At 41.4% G+C, this 22,330-nt stretch overlaps 2 protein-coding genes across 2 annotated transcripts; one reads left to right on the top strand and one right to left on the bottom strand.

The window, feature by feature from the left end:
- Positions 1–184: 184 nt before the first annotated feature.
- LOC109406196 (NPC intracellular cholesterol transporter 2-like) lies at positions 185–825 on the bottom strand. Its single transcript, XM_062851384.1, has 2 exons — positions 668–825; positions 185–599 (listed from the first exon to the last, which is right to left on the bottom strand). The coding sequence occupies exons 1-2, from the start codon at positions 732–734 to the stop codon at positions 208–210; spliced, it is 459 nt and encodes a 152-aa protein (XP_062707368.1). The 5' UTR covers positions 735–825; the 3' UTR covers positions 185–207.
- A 19,579-nt stretch (positions 826–20,404) lies between these two features.
- LOC134284177 (uncharacterized protein K02A2.6-like) lies at positions 20,405–21,997 on the top strand. Its single transcript, XM_062842598.1, has one exon. The coding sequence runs from the start codon at positions 20,405–20,407 to the stop codon at positions 21,995–21,997; it is 1,593 nt and encodes a 530-aa protein (XP_062698582.1).
- Positions 21,998–22,330: the final 333 nt, after the last annotated feature.

Below are 22,330 nucleotides of genomic sequence, written 5' to 3'. Positions count from 1 at the left end.
ACTTTGCTCCACTTAACGCAACGCTTTTAATTCCACCCTCGGATGTTTATCCTTTGAAAGATATGCGTATTCCGACTACCACTTGCAGTCTTCCTGCATAGGGGATAGCTGACACTGAAGAAGACTGCAAGTCAAAGGACAAGCACTGAGGTCATACAAACTATCAGCAAAAAAACCATTCAAGTACATTAAAACTAAGCCTTTATTTTAACCGACAATCTGAGCATCGAACAGCAGACAACCGATCACGGAGTTGTCATCGGCACGCAGACCGACCTCAACCTGGACGGTGACTCCGGTCAGCGCCAGAGCCTGGCCCTCGTGATCCAGGGTGTAGTCGAAGGTCTGTCCGGCCGAAACCGGGCAAGTTCCGGGAGCGGTTCCGACGGCACAAGCATCCTCCAGACCATCGGGCATCGGGAACGGAATCTGCAGACCGGCCAGGCGGATCACGATGTAGGAGGTCATTCCGTTGGTGGCAACCGGGCTAGTGATTCCACGGGCCACAGCCTGGATGGGGGCTCCATTCTGGATCGGGCAAGGGGAGGTCGTGCAGCCGTTGATGTCCACCGACTCGGGCAATCCAGCTCCGTTGGGGCCTGGTGGGGGCAAAAGGAAGAATTGGATTAGTGTAAAGTTCAAGTGATAGAACTCTATGGTTACGTACATTGCCGGACGGGGGTCTGGGCCAGGATGGCTGGGACCAGAGCGGCGATCAGGAGGAACTTGTACATGTTGACTGTGTGTGGTGCTACGGTTATCGAGACAGAAGCAAGACTAGGTTCCGATAAGCGGCCGATTCTTCTTTTATACGGGACGCGGGTTGCGAATTGATCCGCTGGCAAAATATCCGATAGAAAATTGACGTGCCAAGTGACGGGTTCGATAAGATAACGGAGCTGCGTCGTAAGACGTGTGGGGTTGACAAGCAGCAAGTGCGCAACAATAGGCATCAAGATTCGCCGATACTCACGGTAGGTGGTCGTTATAAAATTTTCGGAATTACATCAATCGAACAGTTGCACTTTCATCTTTGGAAGCGGGAATTCTCACCATAAAAGCTTTCGCATACGTCACAGATAATGAGTGGTCGCAGCAAATTTTGGATTTAACTGGAAACTGACGACAAACGTGTTGTTGAATATGGATGATTAACTTTAATACAGCCAATTTTTCTTGATGCATTAAGAGATTCCACCTAATCTTATATTTTTATGTTCTTCATCAAGTCCATTAGTGCAATCAGGTGTGTCCGATCGTTTGAATTATTAACCATTAAATGTAGTGTATACAGGACCATTATTTCCTATAACTCTAGAGCAAATATTGATTTCTAGCTATAACTACTGCACAGCTCTATCACCCCTGCCCCTTACATAACTTTTGCCAGATTTTTAATTAGAAAATAGAAATTTGGAAGATGAGAACAATTTAGAAGAAGTTAAGTATTATTGAAATAATGTTTAAATCTCCATAAAGTAAATCCGATGCATAGTAGGGTATGTGTTCCATCATTAATATCACGCTCCCATATTCATTCTATTCGAAAACAAGCGATTACGGCACCGATTGATATCGTTCTTTTTGTTTTCGTGGGTGCTCACTTCTAACCGAAAAATACAAAAATAAGAAACAAAACACAAACAGCGCTTCGATCCATTGTTTTTCGTAAGATGAAAATGGGAGCCACATGCTTAAGAAGGGAACCAATACCCTATTTTATTATTTCCTTCTTGGTACAATACTATTGGCAGGATTGAAAGTCGTTGCACCCTAATGGATCATGTTAGTCATTTATAATAAAAAAAAAAAAAAACGGCAACAGTGTCCACCGTAGCCACCATTTAGATCATCTACAGAGGATTATCTCAACGAAGGCGTGCCCCTTATCAGTCAGCATTGTTTCCTTTTTTGTCCAAAATATTGGTAAGCAAGCTTAATGCGAGGTATGCACTTCAAGCGGAATCGCTCAAGTAATTTTCGTTCAGTGCATTATTTTTCCGTTACCGGAATGGTCAAGAAATTTAACACAGCAAGCCCCATTTGATTTGACGTTTCGTTTCAGCTCCGTACTAGGATCCGGAATAAAGCGACGCTTTATTATTTTTTGAGCGATTCCTTGCCTGAATTTTCCACGCATCGAGATAGGCCAAGAAATTTCTTGCGATCAGCGTACTACCCATAAGTCAATATAGGGGTATGCTTGAACATTTTTTTCCGTTGGGATCTTTGTACCTTTCTTTAATATATCTAGTGGCATGTTAACATAATGAAAGCATCAGGAAATTTTTTTTCGTTAGATTAGTTTTCTTTCAAGTATCGTGCTGTTCAAATCAGATACTAAACGATAAAATGGCAATTTTGACTAGGAGATCAATTTAACCCCGTCTTACGATACATAATTAATTCCGAACCGCTGACGTGTTTGTAAGTATCAGGTCAGCCATTTGAGAGCGTTTTAGAGACTCCCCGACTCAACTGCCTCAGTTCTTAAGGGTTTTGGTCACCGTCGAGTTTTATATTTGGAAATTGTTGATATTTTTCGGTGATTATAAACACACTGAAACACGATTTATGACGTTTCGGCCTACTGTCATTCAGCCATCATCAGATCTAAAATATATTTTGAAAATTCGTTACATTTTAAAATTTAGTCTTACAATTTTCTTCACCCACTTATGCAAATCGATGTTCCTGCCACCAGTGTGGCTTTATTACTAAACCCCCCTTTTCTTACACATCTATCCATTCTCGTGTTGGTTCGGTTGTGTCATTCGGTTCGGTTGCGTTCGTCACTCGGGTTGGTCTGTTCGTTTGTGTTGATAGCGATCGGATTTTACCCACTAGACCGTTGTACGCCGAGTCGATTCCTCCACATTCTCGCTGCATATTAACAGTTCTGTCGTCGCCAAGTAGCTTAATGTGGAAGGCCTCTGCAATGGTTCTGCTTGCCTGGTTGTCGATCCTTTCCAGTATTTCCGTATTGGCGAAATCAAAGTTGTGTCCTTCTTCCAGGTGGTGTTGGGTTAGTCCTGTTTTTGCTTCCTTCTTTTTAATGTTGTTTTGGTGTTCGTTGATCCTTGTTTTAAGCATTCTACCCGTTTGTCCTACGTACACCTTTCCGTCCTCAGCGCCGCATGGTACGGCATACACAACATTTTTGGTTTTCATGGTTGGAATTGAGTCCTTCAACCGACTGAAAACAGTGTTTTTGATTTTGTCGCGTGGTTTGTGTGCTAGTGTGATGTTGTGTTTGTTGAGAATTTTTGAGAGTTTTTCACTGAGGCATGGTATGTAGGGTGTGGATACGAACTTTGTTTCCCTTCTTCCGGTTTCCTCCCCTTGTATGGTGTTGTAATGTTGATGGGTCCTGTTTTTCAGCAACTTGGTGATAAACCATTTTGGGTAATGGTTTTTTAGCAGAATTTGTTTTACTGTTGCTATCGCTTTTGGTCTCTCCGCGGCATCTGTTAGTTTGATCGCTCGGTCTATAAGCGCGATCGCCGTGTTCTTCTTATGTTGGAAGGGGCTTTCCGAATTGAAATCTAAATATCTTCCATTCGTTTGTTTGGGTGTCCATATCTTTGTGATCCTCCCGTTTGTCCTCTGCAGAGTCATATCCAGGAACTTTAGTTTTTCATTTTCTTCTAATTCAACTGTGCCTCAGGGTCGGCACGCGTATCGTTAATCTATTGCGGGACAGGGGAATCTTCGCACTAGACCCAGAAAAACCACAGTCATTTCACTTTTACTACTCCCAGTTTATTTACTACTATTACAAAATTCCTGGCTTCTCCTTATTTTTCACTTCCTCCCACTTTCTTGCTCACTAATATGACCTTTTCTTTTCCTTTCCGGAGCCCTTCTGCTTCTCCACCAGCCACCTGACTTCGTATTGCTCGCGGCCTGGTAATGGCCGTCGATGTCCTCCGCCTATTCTTCACGGCTTCTGCCACGTTTGGCCACTTTCGTTTCCGCACGGCTCTAGAGGTTCTGGGCTGCAGCTTTCTGGGACCTTCCTATGCGTCCTAGGCTACCGATATTAACCATGCTTGTCAATCATATTCCTGGGGCTTACTTCAAGAATTATTCTGAAGATTCCATCAGGAATTCCTTCAGGGTAGTTTCCGAAAATATCGCTAGAGAATTTTTCAAAAAATACTCTAAGAATGTCTTAAGTTATTTAGAATGTCCAGGAATTCTGCTGAAGATGTTTCCAGAATTACTTGTAATTAGAAGGCATGAAATGTTGCTAAGGCGCTGTCCTAAAACTACGTAGACTTTTTTTTTCGGCCATCTCAGACACCCCCCTCCCCCCTCGTAGACTTTTGTTTATACAAAATTTTCGAAATTTGTATGGAGCGTAGACCATGGACAGACCCCCCCCCCCGTCCCCCCCTAAGAGTCTACGTAGTTTATAGACAGGCCCTAACTGACAAATTGAGAAATGAAATTTGTGAAAAAATTGCGTTCTGGTGGGATTCAAACCCACGACATCGTATTCGCCAGACCGGCGCTTTAACCAACTAAGCCACAGAACAGGTAATGGTTTTGCGGAATAGAAAGCCAAACTGACTCCGAAGCCGCATCGTGAACACCGTGAACTATTTCACAAACTCAGCTCTCTTTTTGGCTTAGATGCCAATCCACAACATACTCCTGTTTGGTAAATTCTGGTAAAGTGCCAGTAAAATGGGCAATATGTGTCATTGTTTCCAGAATTCCTCAAAAGCTTTTCCTATTGGGCCTTCTCTATATACTTCACCACTTGGGATTCTCTCAAGGTCTGCATTTGGTATTTATATAGAAATATAGAACTTCAAAAATTTGTTTAGTAATTTCATCCGGAATTTCTACAGAGATTCTTCCATATTTTTTTGCAGAAATTCTCCTAGAGTTTCCAGAACTTTTCAAGCCATTTCTGCTGGGAATCCCCCAGAACCTAGGAATTGATATTTCCTCTGAATATCTTTTAAAAATTTCTCCGTCATTTTTTCCAGGAGTTCCATCTGAAATCCAAACAGGGATGTCTAAAGAGATTTCAGTTGAAATTATCCCAGAGATTTATCTGGGAATCCCTCTATGGGTTTCTTCGGAAATTGCATTAATATTTTTTCAGAAATATTGAAGCTATTCATACTGGAATTCCTCTAGATGTTTCTACAGTGGTTGCTTACGGAATTCCTTCAAGAAATCATGTGAGGTTTCATCATGTATTGCAGGTGATTCCTGCAGAAATTCTTTGAAGAATTTCTCCAGAATTTGCACCTGGAATTTCACCAAGGATTTTTCTAGTGATTTTTTCCTGGGAATTAAGAGGTTTTTTTTTACCCTTTAGCGCTGTTTGCAGTTCAGAAGGAATATCTCTGCCTATCTTGATGCATAGGAAATTCCTTGCCTAAATCGCCCAAGATACCGTTTTTCTTCGATCGCAGTACGCAGTTGCGAAGAAATGACAATTCAAATGGCAACAACAGTAGACAATTTCTGCCAGGAATCGGTCAAGAAGTTTCTTGAGCGATTTCTTTAGAACTCGAAACTAGGTTTTTTTGTGAAAAACTAAGTAGTATGGGAGTTTATGACTTCCGGAATATCAATGCGCATGCGTCGTGGTCATCATCATCATCATCGAAATGGTAATCACGGCAACTAAATAAATAACTGGTGGGGAATAAATATGTGGCTTTTCACCCAGGCCGGTTCAGTTCAAAACCAACTGTCAAGTTAATTTTAATTACTCCGTAATAAATCAAGTTTTCGTAACACGTGTTTCTCTGCTACCTACAAGAGGTTAAGGGCACCCCGAAGGAAATTGCGCACGGAATTCCCCAGTATTTCGGTGGACCAGGATTCGAGAATTGGAGTTTTCGCGTCAAGATGTTCCTGGTATCAGCTGGCGTGTTGCGGACCCTGACGGAGGACCCGCCAGAAGCGGCGGCGGCGAAGCCAAAATTCGACGAGGATGATCGGAAAGCGAAAAGTTTCATCGTTGGATTCCTGGCGGATGAAGTGTTGGAGGTTGTCCGGGACAAACGCAGTGCGCAGGAGATGTGGTCAAGCCTGAGCGACGTTTTCGAGAAGAAGTCTGTGGCCAGTCAAACGCTCCTGCGGAAACAGCTTGGTCGCAACTCAAAACGGCCGGTGCGAATCTGGAGGACGGAGATCTCGTGTCCCGGCTGTTCCCAAGCTGGCCGGACTCGTATGATTCCCTCGTGACGGCACTGGAAAATCTCAGGGAGGAGGACCTTAAGGACAAACGTCTTGAAATCCCGCTTCAAAAGTGCATCAGAACTTCAGACGCACAAATCTCAAGAAGCAAACTTCGAACAACACTGAATTTTATTATTCTGTTCTTGCTCACTTGTAATAAGCTTAAAATAAGAAGATCAGGTGCGCTGGTTTTGTTTTCGAAGAGATTTGTGCTCTCAAAATCGTGAGTAGGTTCCAAAGTCGGCCATTGTGGCGGCCATCTTGGGATTCTAACAAGTCTGTCCTTAACCTGGATTTGGTCTTACAACGGCTACTTGCGGAAGAACAAAACCGTGCTGACCGCATAGGCGAAACCGTCGATGACAGAGCGGCGGTGTTCGTTGGCCAACATCGAAGCAAGCGTGGTGACAAATTCAAAGGGAAATGTCACAAATGTGGTCAAACCGGCCACATGAAGAAGGACTGCAAGAAGAAGGAAGTGCATGCTGCCACGGGCCACAAAGTGGTGAGTTTCATGGTGAACCGTGATAAACCATCCGAATCAAACGGCGGCCGCGTGATTCATTTCAAGCTGGATTCCGGGACAAGCGATCACTTGGTCAACGTGACGACATTTTTCGACTCGCTGGAACGGCTGCCGTACCCGGTGGTGATCAGCGTGGCAAAAGACGGTGTGGACCTGATTGCGAAGGAAGAAGGGGTGATTAACAGCTACAGTAACCATGGAGTGTCTCTCAACGTGCAGAAAGTGCTGTACGTGGCGGACCTTCGAGACAAACTGCCCTCCGTGAAAAAGCTAGCAGCCGCTGGTGTCGAGGTGCTGTTCCTCAAGAGCAAAGCCGTGCTCAAGAAGGACGGTGTGACCATCGTAACCGCACCGATGAAGCTCGGTCTCAAGCAATCGCCGCGGTGTTGGAACCAAAAGTTCACCAGCCAGATCGAGAAGCTGGGCTTTGTTCGATCGAAGAGGGACTACTGTCTATACGTGAGGTACCAGGACGGGGACTGTACGTAGATGATCTTCTCATTGCGGGAAGAAACCTGAGCACCATCAAGATGTTGAAGAAGAAGTGGGTCTTGGTGTTTGCCATGACCGATTGCGGTGAGTTGCGGCATTTCCTCGGAATGCGGATCGACTACAACCGTAGTGGAGGCACCCTGAAATTATCGCAGGGGTCGAATATCGAAAAGATTCTACAACGTTTTGAAATTACCGAGTGCAATCCGACGCGGACTCCGATGGAGAAAGGACTCCAATTGCCTCGTGGTGGATCTACTGCCGGTGAGCCATACCGGGAGCTGCTCGGTAGCTTGATGTACGTCATTGTTGTGACTGGCCGAATAACCACAGAGAACAGACGTCTATCTTTGATTTCTGCCTTGTGTAAAACTTTGTAACGGTCATATCAGAGGATGTGGTTATACCACAGAGAACAGACATTTAAGCTCGAACAAAAATACGTCGAAATCGTATGTAAAGGATTTAAGTGTACCTCAACGCCATCAACGGAGACAGCCCCACTTATAAAGTCGGTTTGACCCCACGATGGCAGTGTTCAGCGTTAAAATACACTAGCCCACAAAGTGACACGAGCGCCAAACGGCCAAAAACGGCGAGCACTGGAAACAAAAATAACAACACAACAATGTAAGTGATGGCACGCTAGCGCCACGCAACGGGAGCATAACCACATACTCTGAAATGACCGTTACAAAGTTTTACACAAGGCAGAAAGCAAAGATAGACGTCTGTTCTCTGTGGTTATACTCCCGCTTACATTGTTGTGTTGTCATTTTTGTTTCCAGTGCTCGCCGTTTTTGGCAATTTGGCGCTCGTGTCACTTTGTGGGCTAGTGTATTTTAACGATGAACACTGCCATCGTGGGGTCAAATCGACTTTATATGTGGGGCAGTCTCCGTTGGTGGCGTTGAGGTACACTTAAATCCTTTACACACGATTTTGATGTATTTTCGTTCGAGCTTAAACGTCTGTTCTCTGTGGAATAACTAACACAACAGCTAATTGTTTTAACACTTAACTATTTATTTCCTCTACGTAAGCAATTTAGTTTTGGGGGAATTACTGAGCACATGCTCTCGCGCGGGGAAGCAAGAATGAAACGTCAAAACAGCGCGGAGCAAGGTGTATCTGTTTATAGGTATGAACAAGGTTGTAGTAAGGTATTAATAATAGCAAAAGTATAACCACAGAGAACAGACGTCTATCTTTGCTTTCTGCCTTGTGTAAAACTTTGTAACGGTCATTTCAGAGTATGTGGTTATGCTCCCGTTGCGTGGCGCTAGCGTGCCATCACTTACATTGTTGTGTTGTCATTTTTGTTTCCAGTGCTCGCCGTTTTTGGCCGTTTGGCGCTCGTGTCACTTTGTGGGCTAGTGTATTTTAACGCTGAACACTGCCATCGTGGGGTCAAACCGACTTTATAAGTGGGGCTGTCTCCGTTGATGGCGTTGAGGTACACTTAAATCCTTTACATACGATTTCGACGTATTTTTGTTCGAGCTTAAATGTCTGTTCTCTGTGGTATAACAGCCATGCTCTGCGTCAGGCCGGACGTGTGTTATTCCGTTGGATATCTCGGGCGGTTTTAGCAAGATTCTTCGACCGTGCACTGGAATGCTCCGAAGTGTGTGGTACGCTATCTAAGAAGCACTCGTCGGTTATGCCGACGCCGATTGGGCAGCTGACCTTCAGGACCGAAAGTCGGTAAGCGGATACGTCTTCAAGGTCGTGGAGCAGCAAGAAGCAATCCACCGTATCGTTGTCGTCAAGCGAAGCTGAGTACGTTGCGCTTAGTGCAGTGGCAACTGAAGCCATATGGATCAGCGGAATTTTGGAGGACCTGCACATCGTTGCCAATCCGGTCACGATTTTCGAGGACAATCGTGGCTGTGTCTGCATGGCCATGAACCTGAAAATCAAGAGGACCAAGCACATCGATGTGAAGCACCACTTCATCCAGGATCTGGTCGCGAGTGGTATGCTTGGTGGTATGCTGATCGTCGAATCAATCGGCACTGGTGATCAACTGGCTGATCTCTACACGAAATCCCTGGAAGCCAGCCGGTTCCAACAGTTGACGACCAACCTAGGAATGTCGGATTGAGAGGGGGTGTGAAAAACTAAGTAGTCTGGGAGTTTATGACTTCCGGAATATCAATGAGTGTCGTGGTCATCATCATCATCAACGAAATGGTGACCACGGCAACCAAATAAACAACTGGTGGGGTATAAATATGTGGCTTTTCACCCAGGCCGGTTCAGTTCAAAACCAACCGTCAAGTTAATTGTAATTACTCCGTAATAAATCAAGTTTTCGTAACACGTGTTTCTCTGCTACCTACAAGAATTTTTTATTCAAGAATTTAAACTGGATTGCTTTCACTGAAAATATATTTCGTTTCATTGTACGAAATCGCTCGTTCGGTTGACAAATACCATTCGTTGTTTTCTGCAACGAAAAGATTTTTAATGTGCTTGAAATTGATTCGTAAAAACAAATACTCCGACACAAACGAGAACAAATTTATATCTCTCATTTTAGTCGGACCGACATAAAACATGCAAAAAAACAGCACACGTACATCAGCTTGGTTTGCACAAGCTTTGAAACACGTATCTTCTAATTGATGCCTACTGGTGCTAGTCACCCATCTATAGGCGCATGTTGAAGCCGTTCGCAAACAACCAGAACGCTTCCCACTCTGACAAGTAGACGTAACACTGAATAATTTCACATCTTATATATCGCAGGATCTTGATTATTTACAGATTTACATTTGCAGTTGATGAGTCATTGGACTGAGATATTGGCAAAATAAGTTATTTTACACAGAAGTGCCATAAGTGTGATAATTTCGAATCACAGATTAGTTGATTTCAGAAAAATTACATTCATATGAACAATAGCGTGGGCCAATATGATCTTTGTTCAGATCAAGGCTTTTTGTTTGTTTTCCATTTCGAGTCCTGATTGACTGTGCAAAATTTGAGCGTGATCGGTTTGAAATTTGTTTGGGATTTTATATGAGAAAACTTCTTTTTTTTGCATTTTCCGCAGAAAAGATTAAAACTATTCTGAAAGTATGTCCCCAATTATGTTAGAGTATAGCCTAGGGTGTCCTGAAAAACTTCTTCGGAGACCGCAAAGTGATCCGAGACTTGTGACATTTAACATATAATGGAATAGCATCAATAATAATATCTCAATATTTGGCCAGTACTGCAAAGAGTATATCTTTTTCCACATGCATCGAATCGCTTTGCTGTCTTCGAAGAATTTTCTCGACACATCCTGGGCTATACTTTAATATCTCTTCCATTAGCGGTTATATGGTGTAGGACAACTTTAAGCAACTTTCGAGAAAAATACGAAATAGTAGTTTATGCAACAAGGTGCAGAATGAAAATTTTTACAGCACGAGTCGTACATCTATCCAAAGAGGCTTGCCGAGTTGATTAATTACGACGAGTGCTGTAAAAATTAAGTTCTGCACCGAGTTGCGCACGTACAAAGTTTTTTTTGCAATTTCATAAATTATCACCTAAGGATAATTTTCAACAAAACTTTTTCATCAAACTGCACCCTGATGTTCAAAGCCATGTTTAAGAAAGTCTGATCATAGCAGGTTACAGTGTATTGTACCATTTGGGCAGGTGTATCTATTTTGGGCACTTGCCGCTATAACTAAGTCAATTTCAAACCGATTGATTTGAAATTTTGTCCAGAGTTAGGCACATACAATATCGAACTCTGAACAAAAATTCAAATCAATCGGTTTGAAATTGACTTAGTTATAGCGACAAATGCCCAAAATAGGTACACCTGCCCAAATGATACAATACACTGTGCAGTTGTCACAATTTATTTTTTCTTCCACACTAATGCTAGGTATGGACTTCAAACGGAATCGCTCCAGTAATTTTCGTTCAGTGCATTATGTGAGAAATTTAACACAGCAAGCTCCATTTGATTTGACGTTTCATTTCAGCTCCGTACTAGGATCCGGAATAAAGCGACGTTTTATTATTTCTTGAGCAATTCCGTGCCTGAATTTTCCACGCATCGAGAAGGGCAAAGAAATTTCTTGCGATCTGCATACTACCCATAAGATGTTTTTTGGAACACGTTTTATCGTTATAAATAAACGCTAATCAACAAACTGACGTTTACATTCGAATCATAACTGGATGCCTACTATGATTATACTTTCTCTACAACACAATTTTCAAAATTCACGTCTCAACTCCATAATTTATTTGCTTATGTATTGAGCTTTGCAAAGATTTTTAGACTTTCAGCCATATTTGATAAAACGTCAAAAACATTGGCACAGCAGTTTGATGACATTTGTTGTCATTTCCGTTGTCAACATTCGTTTTCATTTTTTGTTTGTTTACGATTCGCTACATTTACATTAAGTGCCTCGTTCAGTGCTCAATCTGGTTAGCAATTGTTATATTATTACTAGTTTTATAATTAAACATGCCTTTAATTAGTGTTTTTGCTTCCTTAATACAGAACACAATAAATCAGACGAAATGGCAGAGATAGTTGCGGAAGTAAAGCAACGCAGAGCGTCGAATAATACCGTTTACCACGCTCTATACGGCTATTACTTCCTGGGAAATACGATAGCTGATTTGGCCAGGCAGTTCGGGAAGCACAAATCCACCATACATAACTGGATCAACTCATATGAGCAAAACGGAATCTTTGAACGACAGCAGTACACTCTCATTTTCAAGAAGTTTGGGAAAGAAAAGCGTTCATGGCTCATTGACCTCTACAAACGTCGGCCTCTTCTTTATTTGGAAGAAGCTAAGCAACTCTTCCGAGAGCATTTCCAAATAGAGATTTCGGCTTCGTCGGTCTGTCGGATATTACATAGTGAGGGTCTCACATGGAAGTGCTTGGAAAGAAGAGCAATTCAGGTTAAAGAAAGTGATGTTTACCGATTCTTTGTGGAGATGAATTCACTGAACTGGATGTACTGTAACCTGCTATTCATCGATAAGGTATCATTCGACAATCGCGGGATGGTACGCACTAAAGGCTACTCCATCAAAGGGCAAAAACTTGTGGCGCATGGTGAGTTTGTGAGAAAACCACGGGTTTCTTGCCTATGCATGATTGGCCAACAAGGAATGGTAGAATGCTGTTACACAGAGGGTACATTCACTCGTTTGAAGTTTTTCGAACATTGTCGCCAGTTTGCTCTTTACAGCAAAAAGGTAGAAATCTATCCTGGTACCCATTCTATCTGGATTATGGATGGGGCCAGGATACATTGCGATCCCAATATAATTTATTATCTCAGGTCGTTGGGAATATTTCCTATTTTCTTACCCGCTTACACACCATACTATAATCCGATTGAAATTATTTTCGGTATTATAAAGAAGCGTATGCAGAAAGTATATAATGAAAACAGAGGTACTAATATCAACTTATTCGTTGCAAACATTATGGCCCAGTTTGCTTCATTCAAAATGGATGGTTTGTTCAAAAAATGTGGGTATTTGAAGGGAAAATTTGATCCAACCGTAGCAGTTCCCAATGATATTGCAGGATAAAATAAGGCTAAACATATTCAAAATGTAACATTTATTTCCTCTTTATTTCGCTTTAATAAAACAAAAACTCGCAACAAAATTGATTTTTTATTCTGCATGATCAAGATCCGGACAATCTGTTATTTCGTTTCTCAAATCTTTCCCTATCTCATCTTCTTGAACCGCAACCGATGTCCTCATGGCGTTGAGTAAATTGTTACTTGTTCGTTCGCGCATTTCCAACATTTCAATCCGATGATCCAGTGCATTCAAGTGGGAGTTCACAGTCGCACGCAATGTACTGAATGCAGTACGCAGAGCAACGATGTCCTCATGGTAGCTGTCATTGACATTGTTGGCTGTTTCCAATTCGCGCTTGATGGCATTCACACGCATTCCTTCTTTTGCCTTGAATAGCCCTGCCAACGTCTGTGGAGGGTATTGCATCATCGAAGAACGTTTATAAGCTGGGGCACTCTGGATTGCATTAGCCCAGAAAGTCCATGCCATACCGTGAGCATCAAGTAACCCACCATGAGTATTTCGCAGCTCCTCTGTCAAATCTAGCAAAGCCTGTGTGCTAGCCGCGCCAGAACGGTCTCTTTCAGTCGGTTCGATGAGTGCTTCCCTTACCGTGTTCCACATCGCCCGATTACTCACGCTAAGTGAGTAAATGTGGAGGTAAAGGGATATGTCCTTATTTCTCCAATTCTGCAACAAGTTATGCTTGTTGTCCTGTATGTTTTCTACTTTATAATACCGTCGCCCAGATTGAAACAGGGCAAAGTTGTTTAAATCTTCCAGGGTTGGTTTTTCTTTGGGACACCACTGTGGAGTAAAACCACCGTCTTCGTTTGCTGCAAAAATTATTTCACGGTGGAGATGCTCACTAGCTAAATTCCATACCTTGGTCAAAAATTCCTCTCTGTTGTTAGCGGATAACTCCCAACGAGCGATGTAAGCTCCAGACGTCTGTCCCTTGAATTCCCGTTTATATACTAAAAGGGTGTGTAGTGGGTAGGATTAGAATATTAATTCATTTTGTTGAATTTAGTTCTGTGTGTATCGAAAAAGATACATACGCAATATTTGTGACATCCCTGAGCGAATCAGCGTGGAAACGACATAAAATAGCAAAACTTAACGAAGGTTTGCTGCAACTGTCTGAAGCGAGACCATGAGCGGGACGGCACATTGAGCCGAACCCAATGCGAGAACGGAAACGGTAGTTCGGTGGCTTGAACAAGAAAGCTCCGATTTTAGCCGAGTCGATGGAAGAAAAGGAGCAGCGGAGCTCGGATGAAACCGAACAGGTCATTCTGGTTACCATTGCAGTAGCGACAAGATGTGATTTCTAATACCATCTTTCGTTACGACAATGGCGCAGCCGGTAGTATTTTTGGTGAAACTTTTGAGTGCATAATTCTATACTCGTAAATGTTATCGCGTTTAGAAATGTAATTTTGTTGTTGGTGCATGGAGTTGTGAAGGGGTTGGGTATTTTGAAAGGGAATTCGTTGTGGGTGTGTGATGGGAATGCATTGACGAAGGCGTGGATTAGTGACCGCAAGGGAAAGGCGCTTTAGAAGAGGGCGCAATTGTGTCGCGAAGGAGAGCATGAAAGATGGGTGGAAATGTAGCGGAAATAAATGAGGTGGCTTAGAAACAAGAAGTGCGACGTCGTGAAATGGGAGAAAATGGGTCACGAGGTAATAAATAGATGAAGTGAGAGAAAGAGCGTGAAAGATGGGAGATTTTGGAAAATTATTTGTGACGCAGCGAAAATGGCAAATGAAAAAAGGATGAAGCGAGAGAAAAAGCAACGGATTGATAAAAAAATGAATCGAGAGAAAAACGGAAAAAAGGAGATGTCTTTGGAAAAAAATAAAGCGAGAGAGAAAAAGCAAAAAAAAAGGATGGCTTGGAAAAAAATGAAGCGAGAGAAAAAGCAAAAAAAAAAGATGGCTTGGAGAAAAAAAATGAAAGGAGAGAAAAAGCAAAAAAAAAAAGATGGCTTGGAGAAAAAAAATGAAGGGAGATAAAAAGCAAAAAAAGATGGCTTGGAGAAAAAAAATGAAGCGAGAGGAAAAGCAAAAAAAAAAGATGGCTTGGAGAAAAAAAAATAAAGCGAGAGAGAGGAAAAGCAAAAATAAAAAAAGATGGCTTGGAAAAAAAATGAAGCGATAGAAAAAGCAAAAAAAAAAAAGATGGCTTGGAAAAAACAATGAAGCGAGAGAAAAAGAAAAAAAAAAGATGGCTTGGAGAAAAAAAAATGAAGGGAGAGAAAAAGCAAAAAAAAAAAAAAGATGGCTTGGAGAAAAAAAAATGAAGCGTGAAAAAAGCAAAAAAAAAAAATGAGGTGGGAAAAGAGAAAGGAAAAAAAATGCTTTGACTTGGAAAAAAATGCGACAGCTTTAAAAAAAATTAGTTGAACAAGGAAATGAAAATTAGAGAGATTGACATATCTTGAGAAAAAGGTTGAGAAAAGAGCGAACAATGGAATGGCGAAACACACGAGGAAGTTGTCCTATAAAATGTCAAATAGAAACAAAAATTGAACAATAGAAAAAATCATATTAATATAAATTGGGGGTGTAAGAACAAATTGAAACTAAAGAGTTAAAACAAGATTCGGGTAGCAACTGGACTAAATTTGGATTGAGTTTGGATTAGAATAATATTGAAATTGTATTGGATTTTAATTGGGTTTTTTCATCGGATTTGCGTTGGTTTAGGATTGGACATAAACTTGATTTGGATTAGATTTGGATTAAAACTGGATTGGATTTGAATTGGATTAGTCTCAGTTTAGCTTATTGGATTGTATTGGATATGGATTTCAATTGGAATCGGATTTAATTTGCATTGGCATTCCATTGAAATTAGATTGGATTCGAATATGAATCGGATTTCGATTGGATTGAAATTGGATTTGAACTAGTTGTTGATTGGATTCGGATTGAATTATTGGATCTGGATTGAATTTGAATTTCAATAGAATACAGGTTGAAATTTTATAGGAATAGAATTGAAATTGGATTCGATTTGGGTTGGATATGAATTGGATTTAGATTGGATTTGGATTAAATTTGGGTTGGATTTGGATTAGGATTGGATTTAGATTGGATTGGAATGGATTGGGATATGATTTCGATTGAATTTGGATTGGATTTTAATTGGATTTGGATTAGATTTGGATTGAATTTGGATTGGATTCAGATAGAATTGTATTTGGATTGGGTTTGAATTGGATTTGGGTTGGATTTGGATTGGGTTTGGATTGGATTTAAATTGGATTTTGATCTGGATTGGATCTGGATTAGATTTGGAATTCAGTGGGATTCATGTTGAATTTCTATTGGAATAGAATTTAAATTGAATTAGATTTGGGTTGGATATGGATTGTATATAGATTGGATTTTGATTGAATTTGGATTGGATTTGAATTTTGTTTGGATTGAATTTGGATTGGGATTGAATTTGAACTAGAGCTGGATTGGATTTGGATTGTATTTGAGATGGATTTAGATTGGATTTGGATTGGATTTGAATTGGCTTTGGATTGAATTTGTATTGGATTCGGATTGGATTTGGATTGTATTTGAATTGGATATGAATTGGATTTGAATTGGATTTGGACTGGATTTGAATTGGATTTGGAAAATATTTGAATTAGATTTGGATTGGATTTAGATTGGATTTGGATTGGATTTCTATTGAATTTGGGTTGGATTTGAATTATATTTGTATTGGATATGGATTAGATTTGAATTGGGTTTGGATTGGATTTGAATTGGATTGGATTTTAATTGGATTTGAATTGGATTTGGATTGGATTTGGATTGGATTTGGATTGGATTGGATTTGGATTGGATTTGAATTGGATTTCGATTGGATTTCGATTGAACTTGGATTGGATTTGGATTGGATTGGATTAGAATTGGGTTTGGATTAGATTTGGATTGAATTTGAATTTCATTGGATTTGAATTTGGTCTGGATTGAATTGGGATTGGATTTGGATTAGAATTGGATTTGAACTAGATGTGGATTGGATTCGATTTGGATTGGATTTGGATCGGATTTGAATTGGATTTAGATTGGATTTGGACTGGATTTGGATTGGATTTGGATTGGATTTGATTGGATTTGAATTTGGTTTGGATTTAATTTGGATTGGATTTGGATTAGAATTGGCATTGAACTAGATGTGGATTGGATTTGGATTGGATTTGATTTGGGTTTGGATTAGAGTTGGAATTTGGATTGGATTCGGATTGGATATGGATTGAATTTAAATTGGATTTGAATTGTATTTGGGTTGGATTTGGATTGGATTCGGATTGAATTTCGATTGAATTTGGATTGGATTTGGATTGTATTTGGATTCGATATGGATTGGATTTGGGTTGGATTTAGATTGGATTTGAATTGGATTTGGATTGGGTTCAGATTTGGATTGGATATGGATTGGATCTGAATTGGATTTGAATTTGAATCGAACTTATATTAAGTTTTATTAGGATTTAGATTTGCATTGGAATGAGATGTGCATAGGATTGGACTTGCATGAGATTTGGATTGAATTTGATTAAATGGTAGTTCAAGAGTAGAGGAGTGGAATATTGTAGTGGGTAGGATTAGAATATTAATTCATTTTGTTGAATTTAGTTCTGTGTGTATCGAAAAAGATACATACGCAATATTTGTGACATCCCTGAGCGAATCAGCGTGGAAACGACATAAAATAGCAAAACTTAACGAAGGTTTGCTGCAACTGTCTGAAGCGAGACCATGAGCGGGACGGCACATTGAGCCGAACCCAATGCGAGAACGGAAACGGTAGTTCGGTGGCTTGAACAAGAAAGCTCCGATTTTAGCCGAGTCGATGGAAGAAAAGGAGCAGCGGAGCTCGGATGAAACCGAACAGGTCATTCTGGTTACCATTGCAGTAGCGACAAGATGTGATTTCTAATACCATCTTTCGTTACGACAGGGTGCACACGTACAAATCATGCTCCGAACAGTTCGACACATTCGCACTGCTGTTATTTCCTCCAGTTTGTTTTGCAGAACCTTCTTCCGGATCATCTTCATGCAATCCTTTCCAGTTGTCGCCGGGAAAATTTCCTTCGTCGAACTCGAAGTTTTTCACAGGAACTTGTTCCACCATACATGTGATTGAATCGGCATCATCAGAGTGGGGACTCGTACCGGAACGGAAATTCGCAAGCGGGTCCTCTGTGCATACCTCCGAGAGATACTCCTCCTCCATGTCCTCCATATCGACATCGTCAGCAATTTTTGGGGAACTGCACCCTTCTGCTCCTTCGTCGGCTCCTTCAGACATATTTTAAAAACTGAAAAAATCAAATTATCACTAGTAAAACACGTAATTAATATGCAATACTGAAGATTACCGTGAATGTTTGTTGATGTGTCGACCATCGAATCTGCAGAATGAGCTTTTTTCTGATGATGTAAACAAAACAACGATGGGTACAGTGAGGATCGAAATTTTGGGCACAGTGCATTTCAACGTTGAAATAGAATTCATACAAATTTCGTTATATTAGCTTGTTTTGTGTGGGAAACATTTTAGATTTGAAGTACGTCAATATAAAATCGTCAAATACACTTGAAACGCTCATAATCTGTATAGAAACGTAACAATTTGATTGTACTATAATTTGTTAAGCATTTCTGAAAACCCGACCCTTCACTGTAAGTGACAGTGGGAGCAGTGTGAACATTTTTCGGTGGGACAATTTTATTTGCCTGTGCGTCGCATTAGGTGCAGGATCGTCAATAGTTTCTTTAACAAGAGCATATTGAATAAATAATATATTTATTATCCCTCATGGTCGCTACACTTAGCGAAGTAAACTAACTAAATTTATCAAAATACCTTATCAATTTTAGCCATAACTGTAAAACATGGATGCCATTAGAATACCCTGTAAAAAATTGGTCGTGCTTATTATTGTAGGGTCTAAAGAGTCGCACCTTAAGTAAGTAAGCTTCATACCCCCCACTGAATATAAGTTGTAATATCCTATCCCTTTTGATAGTAGACAGGATTCACGAAGAACGGGACAAGAGAGGGAGAGAGAGATCGGAGCGGGGAGATAGGAGGACGTGATCTGGTGACCGGTAGCAAACGGGAATCGGTCTGTGTAATTTAATAAAAGTTCAGGTGTTTTAACGGTATTCTGGTCCAGCTGTATTTCTACAAATAGTCCGAACTAAACCTCACAATTTGGCGACGAGGATTTCGGAAAACGTGAGTATTAATGATGTTATTTCATCTTAAATGATCTGGACAAGTTTCTCTGTCAAAATGGCGGATTGCTTGGTGAAATTCTTTTTGCCGGAGTTGGTCACTGGCACAACATTATACGTAGTAGTGGTAGTGATTGAGTTAATGCCTGACGGAGAACGTTAGTTTGGAATTCCTATAAGAAAGCATTGTTTATTTTGATACGAAAGTGCAGCTACTGGAAGAGGAGGCGATCTTCATGTTGGTTGTTATGAAACAAAGATTATGCTTCATTTGTTTTTATTTAAAAGCGAGATGAAAATGTGTTCATGGTTTAATCGTAGCTCTGGCGAATGCAGAAAAAATTGAGTTTTAAAAATTCAACCAGGTGATGTGGTGATGTATCCATACGATTGTCTATATAAGGTGTTCAAGTGACATGAGTACATACGAGACAACTGTTGCACTAGTGCCTTTAGCTGTAGCTATTGGAGGTGGTCACAACAAGATCATGGGTATGGAGATTATGTGTCTATAGTAAGGTGATTGCTATTAGAAGGTGGTTAATGGTGACTGATCACGGGTCGTTGGTCAAACTGAATAAGGTACCTGGAGTAGTTGCTACAGGTGGTGGTCACATTGACCACGGGTGTGAAAAGTACCTGTAGTAGTCGCTGCAGGAGGTGATCAGTTACGCATAAACCAAGGGCAAATGCGCTTTCAAAGCTGTTCGTACCTACAGCAGTCGCTGCAGGAGGTGGTCAGTTCCTGGCCACGGGTAGAAGCCGTGATAACAGCGTATTGACGTGAATATGTGTAATGCTCACAGATTGGGAATAGTATATTTACCACGCATGTGCTGCAGATGCAGATGTATAAAATGAGTGGTACATAATAAATAAACGAAAATGAATTGAAAAACCTTACATGTGTTTATTTTTACCAGAGAGGGGGGAAACCAAATGTGTAGCACCTAGATCAAATGTTCACGCATAATGTTTGGGTTATTGACTGAATTTCCATTCAATGGATTTATTACAGATGGATGCTAGTCGGCCTGTGCAGCACTTCCGCTGCGATGATATTGAAAAGCATCGTCTGTTTAACGAGTGGAGGGTCTGGAAAGGGGCTCTGGAATGCTACTTCGAAGCTTATGATATCGTGGACCAAAGAAAGAAGCGAGCCCTACTTCTTCATTTGGGTGGTCCACAACTACAGCGAGTCTTCCAAAACCTGCCTGACCGCGAAAACTTTCCACTTGTCTCTATTGAAAAGCAGTGGTATGATGTTGCTATAAATGCACTTGACGGATTTTTCCAGCCTTGTCGGCAAGATTGCCTAGAACGGCATAAACTTAAGCAGATGAGGCAAAAAGACGGAGAGAGGTTTGCTGATTTTATGCTGCGTTTACGCCAGCAGGCTTCAGATTGTGGGTTCGACAAATATTCGAACGAGATCCGAGAAGTGTTGACCGACATATTTCTGACGGACGCAGTAGTAGAAGGCTGTGCGTCCGTGGAACTGCGACGTCGTATTCTACAGCAAGACCGTTCACTTGCGGAGATAGAGTCTTTGGGAGTCGCCTTAGAAAGCATCGAAATTCAAGTTAAGAATTTGAATGGAAGTGCTAAAGATGTCACAAATGGTCAACAAGCTTTCAAGATAACAGCTGCAAGCAAGGGAGGCCATGATAAAATTCCACAAAATACACGTCGCAATCCGAGGAAGTTTAACCATCCGCGTGACCCTCAGTCTTTTTCAAAGGTTTACCGTTGTTACAACTGTGGTCGTCGCGATCACATCTCTACAGACAGAAGATGTCCGGCACGTAACATCGTGTGCCATGGATGTAAAGTGACTGGCCATTTCGAGTCTTGTTGTCGGCTGCGAGGTTCTAAGAAGAAATCTTCGTTCGATAAAGATCGTGTTCGCGCCGTAGAAGAGGACAAAGCGGCAGATCCACCAGTTCAGCACAACTCTGAAAAGACGTATTACGCCTTCTATTCAGGAAATGATACCAACGTACTTTCCTGTGAAGTGGGTGGAGTAAAAGTGGATCTTTTGGTTGATTCAGGCTCCGATGCAAATCTGATTCCGGATACAGTTTGGGAAAATTTGAAACAGGCTAAGATCACAGTACGCCAGTGTACGAAAGGAAGTGCCCGGATCCTCAAGGGTTACGCAAGTGATTCGCCGTTGCCCATATTAGGCACATTTGTGGCAGATGTCAAGGTTGGAAATAAATCGACAGCTGCAGAGTTTTACGTTGTGAAAGGTGGACAACGATCCCTACTCGGTGACAGAACATCCAAAGAGCTGGGAATCTTGAAAGTTGGACTGGATGCCTACCACGTAACGAATGATGTCAAAGCGTTTTCAAAGATAAAAGATATCCAGGTTCACATCCATATGGACCCAAATTCGAAGCCTGTATTCCAGCCAATACGTCGGGTTCCAATTCCTCTCGAAGATGCCGTAAATAGGAAACTAGAGCAGCTGCTGATCAAGGACATCATCGAGGTGAAGCAAGGTCCAGCCTCCTGGGTATCGCCACTTGTTGTCGTTGGGAAACACAACGGTGAACCCCGAATCTGCTTAGATTTGCGCCGAGTCAACGAAGCGGTCCTTCGTGAGAGACATCCGATGCCGGTCGTCGATGAATACATAGCCAGACTGGGCAAAGGGAGATTTTGGAGCAAGCTGGACATCAAGGATGCCTTTCTGCAGGTAGAGCTAGCACCGGAGTCGCGGGATGTGACAGTGTTCATCACAAACAAAGGGCTGTTTCGGTTCAAAAGACTTCCTTTTGGTCTCGTCACTGCACCCGAGTTGTTCCAAAAGGTGATGGATCAAATACTGGCGGGCTGCGAAGGAACGTGTTGGTATTTGGACGATGTCATGATCGAAGGAAGTTCGCGAGAGGAGCATGATGAGCGGCTGAAAGAGGTACGTTGACAGTGATTGAAAAAATGCAAGTGAAAGAATTGCGGCGTTTGGTATTTGATCGAAATTTGTTGAATTTGAATTAATAAAACACAAAAATGTTGTCTACTATTTTACTTTATCAGGTGCTGAAACGTTTCGAAAACCGTGGAGTCGAGCTGAATTGGGATAAATGTGTGTTTGGGGTAACCGAAGTTGATTTTTTGGGCCATAACATTTCTCCAGACGGGGTCGTTCCGGCAAAGGATAAAGTAGTCGCTATACAATCCTTCCGGCGTCCTGAAAACGAAGCAGAAGTGCGAAGTTTCTTGGGGTTGGCAAATTATCTCAACAAGTTCATACCCA

Source organism: Aedes albopictus, chromosome 1 (genome assembly GCF_035046485.1).
Source record: "Aedes albopictus strain Foshan chromosome 1, AalbF5, whole genome shotgun sequence".
Lineage (NCBI taxonomy): Eukaryota > Metazoa > Arthropoda > Insecta > Diptera > Culicidae > Aedes > Aedes albopictus.
The sequence above is the reverse complement of the archived record's forward strand: the minus strand, read 5'-3'. Positions and strand labels throughout refer to the sequence as shown.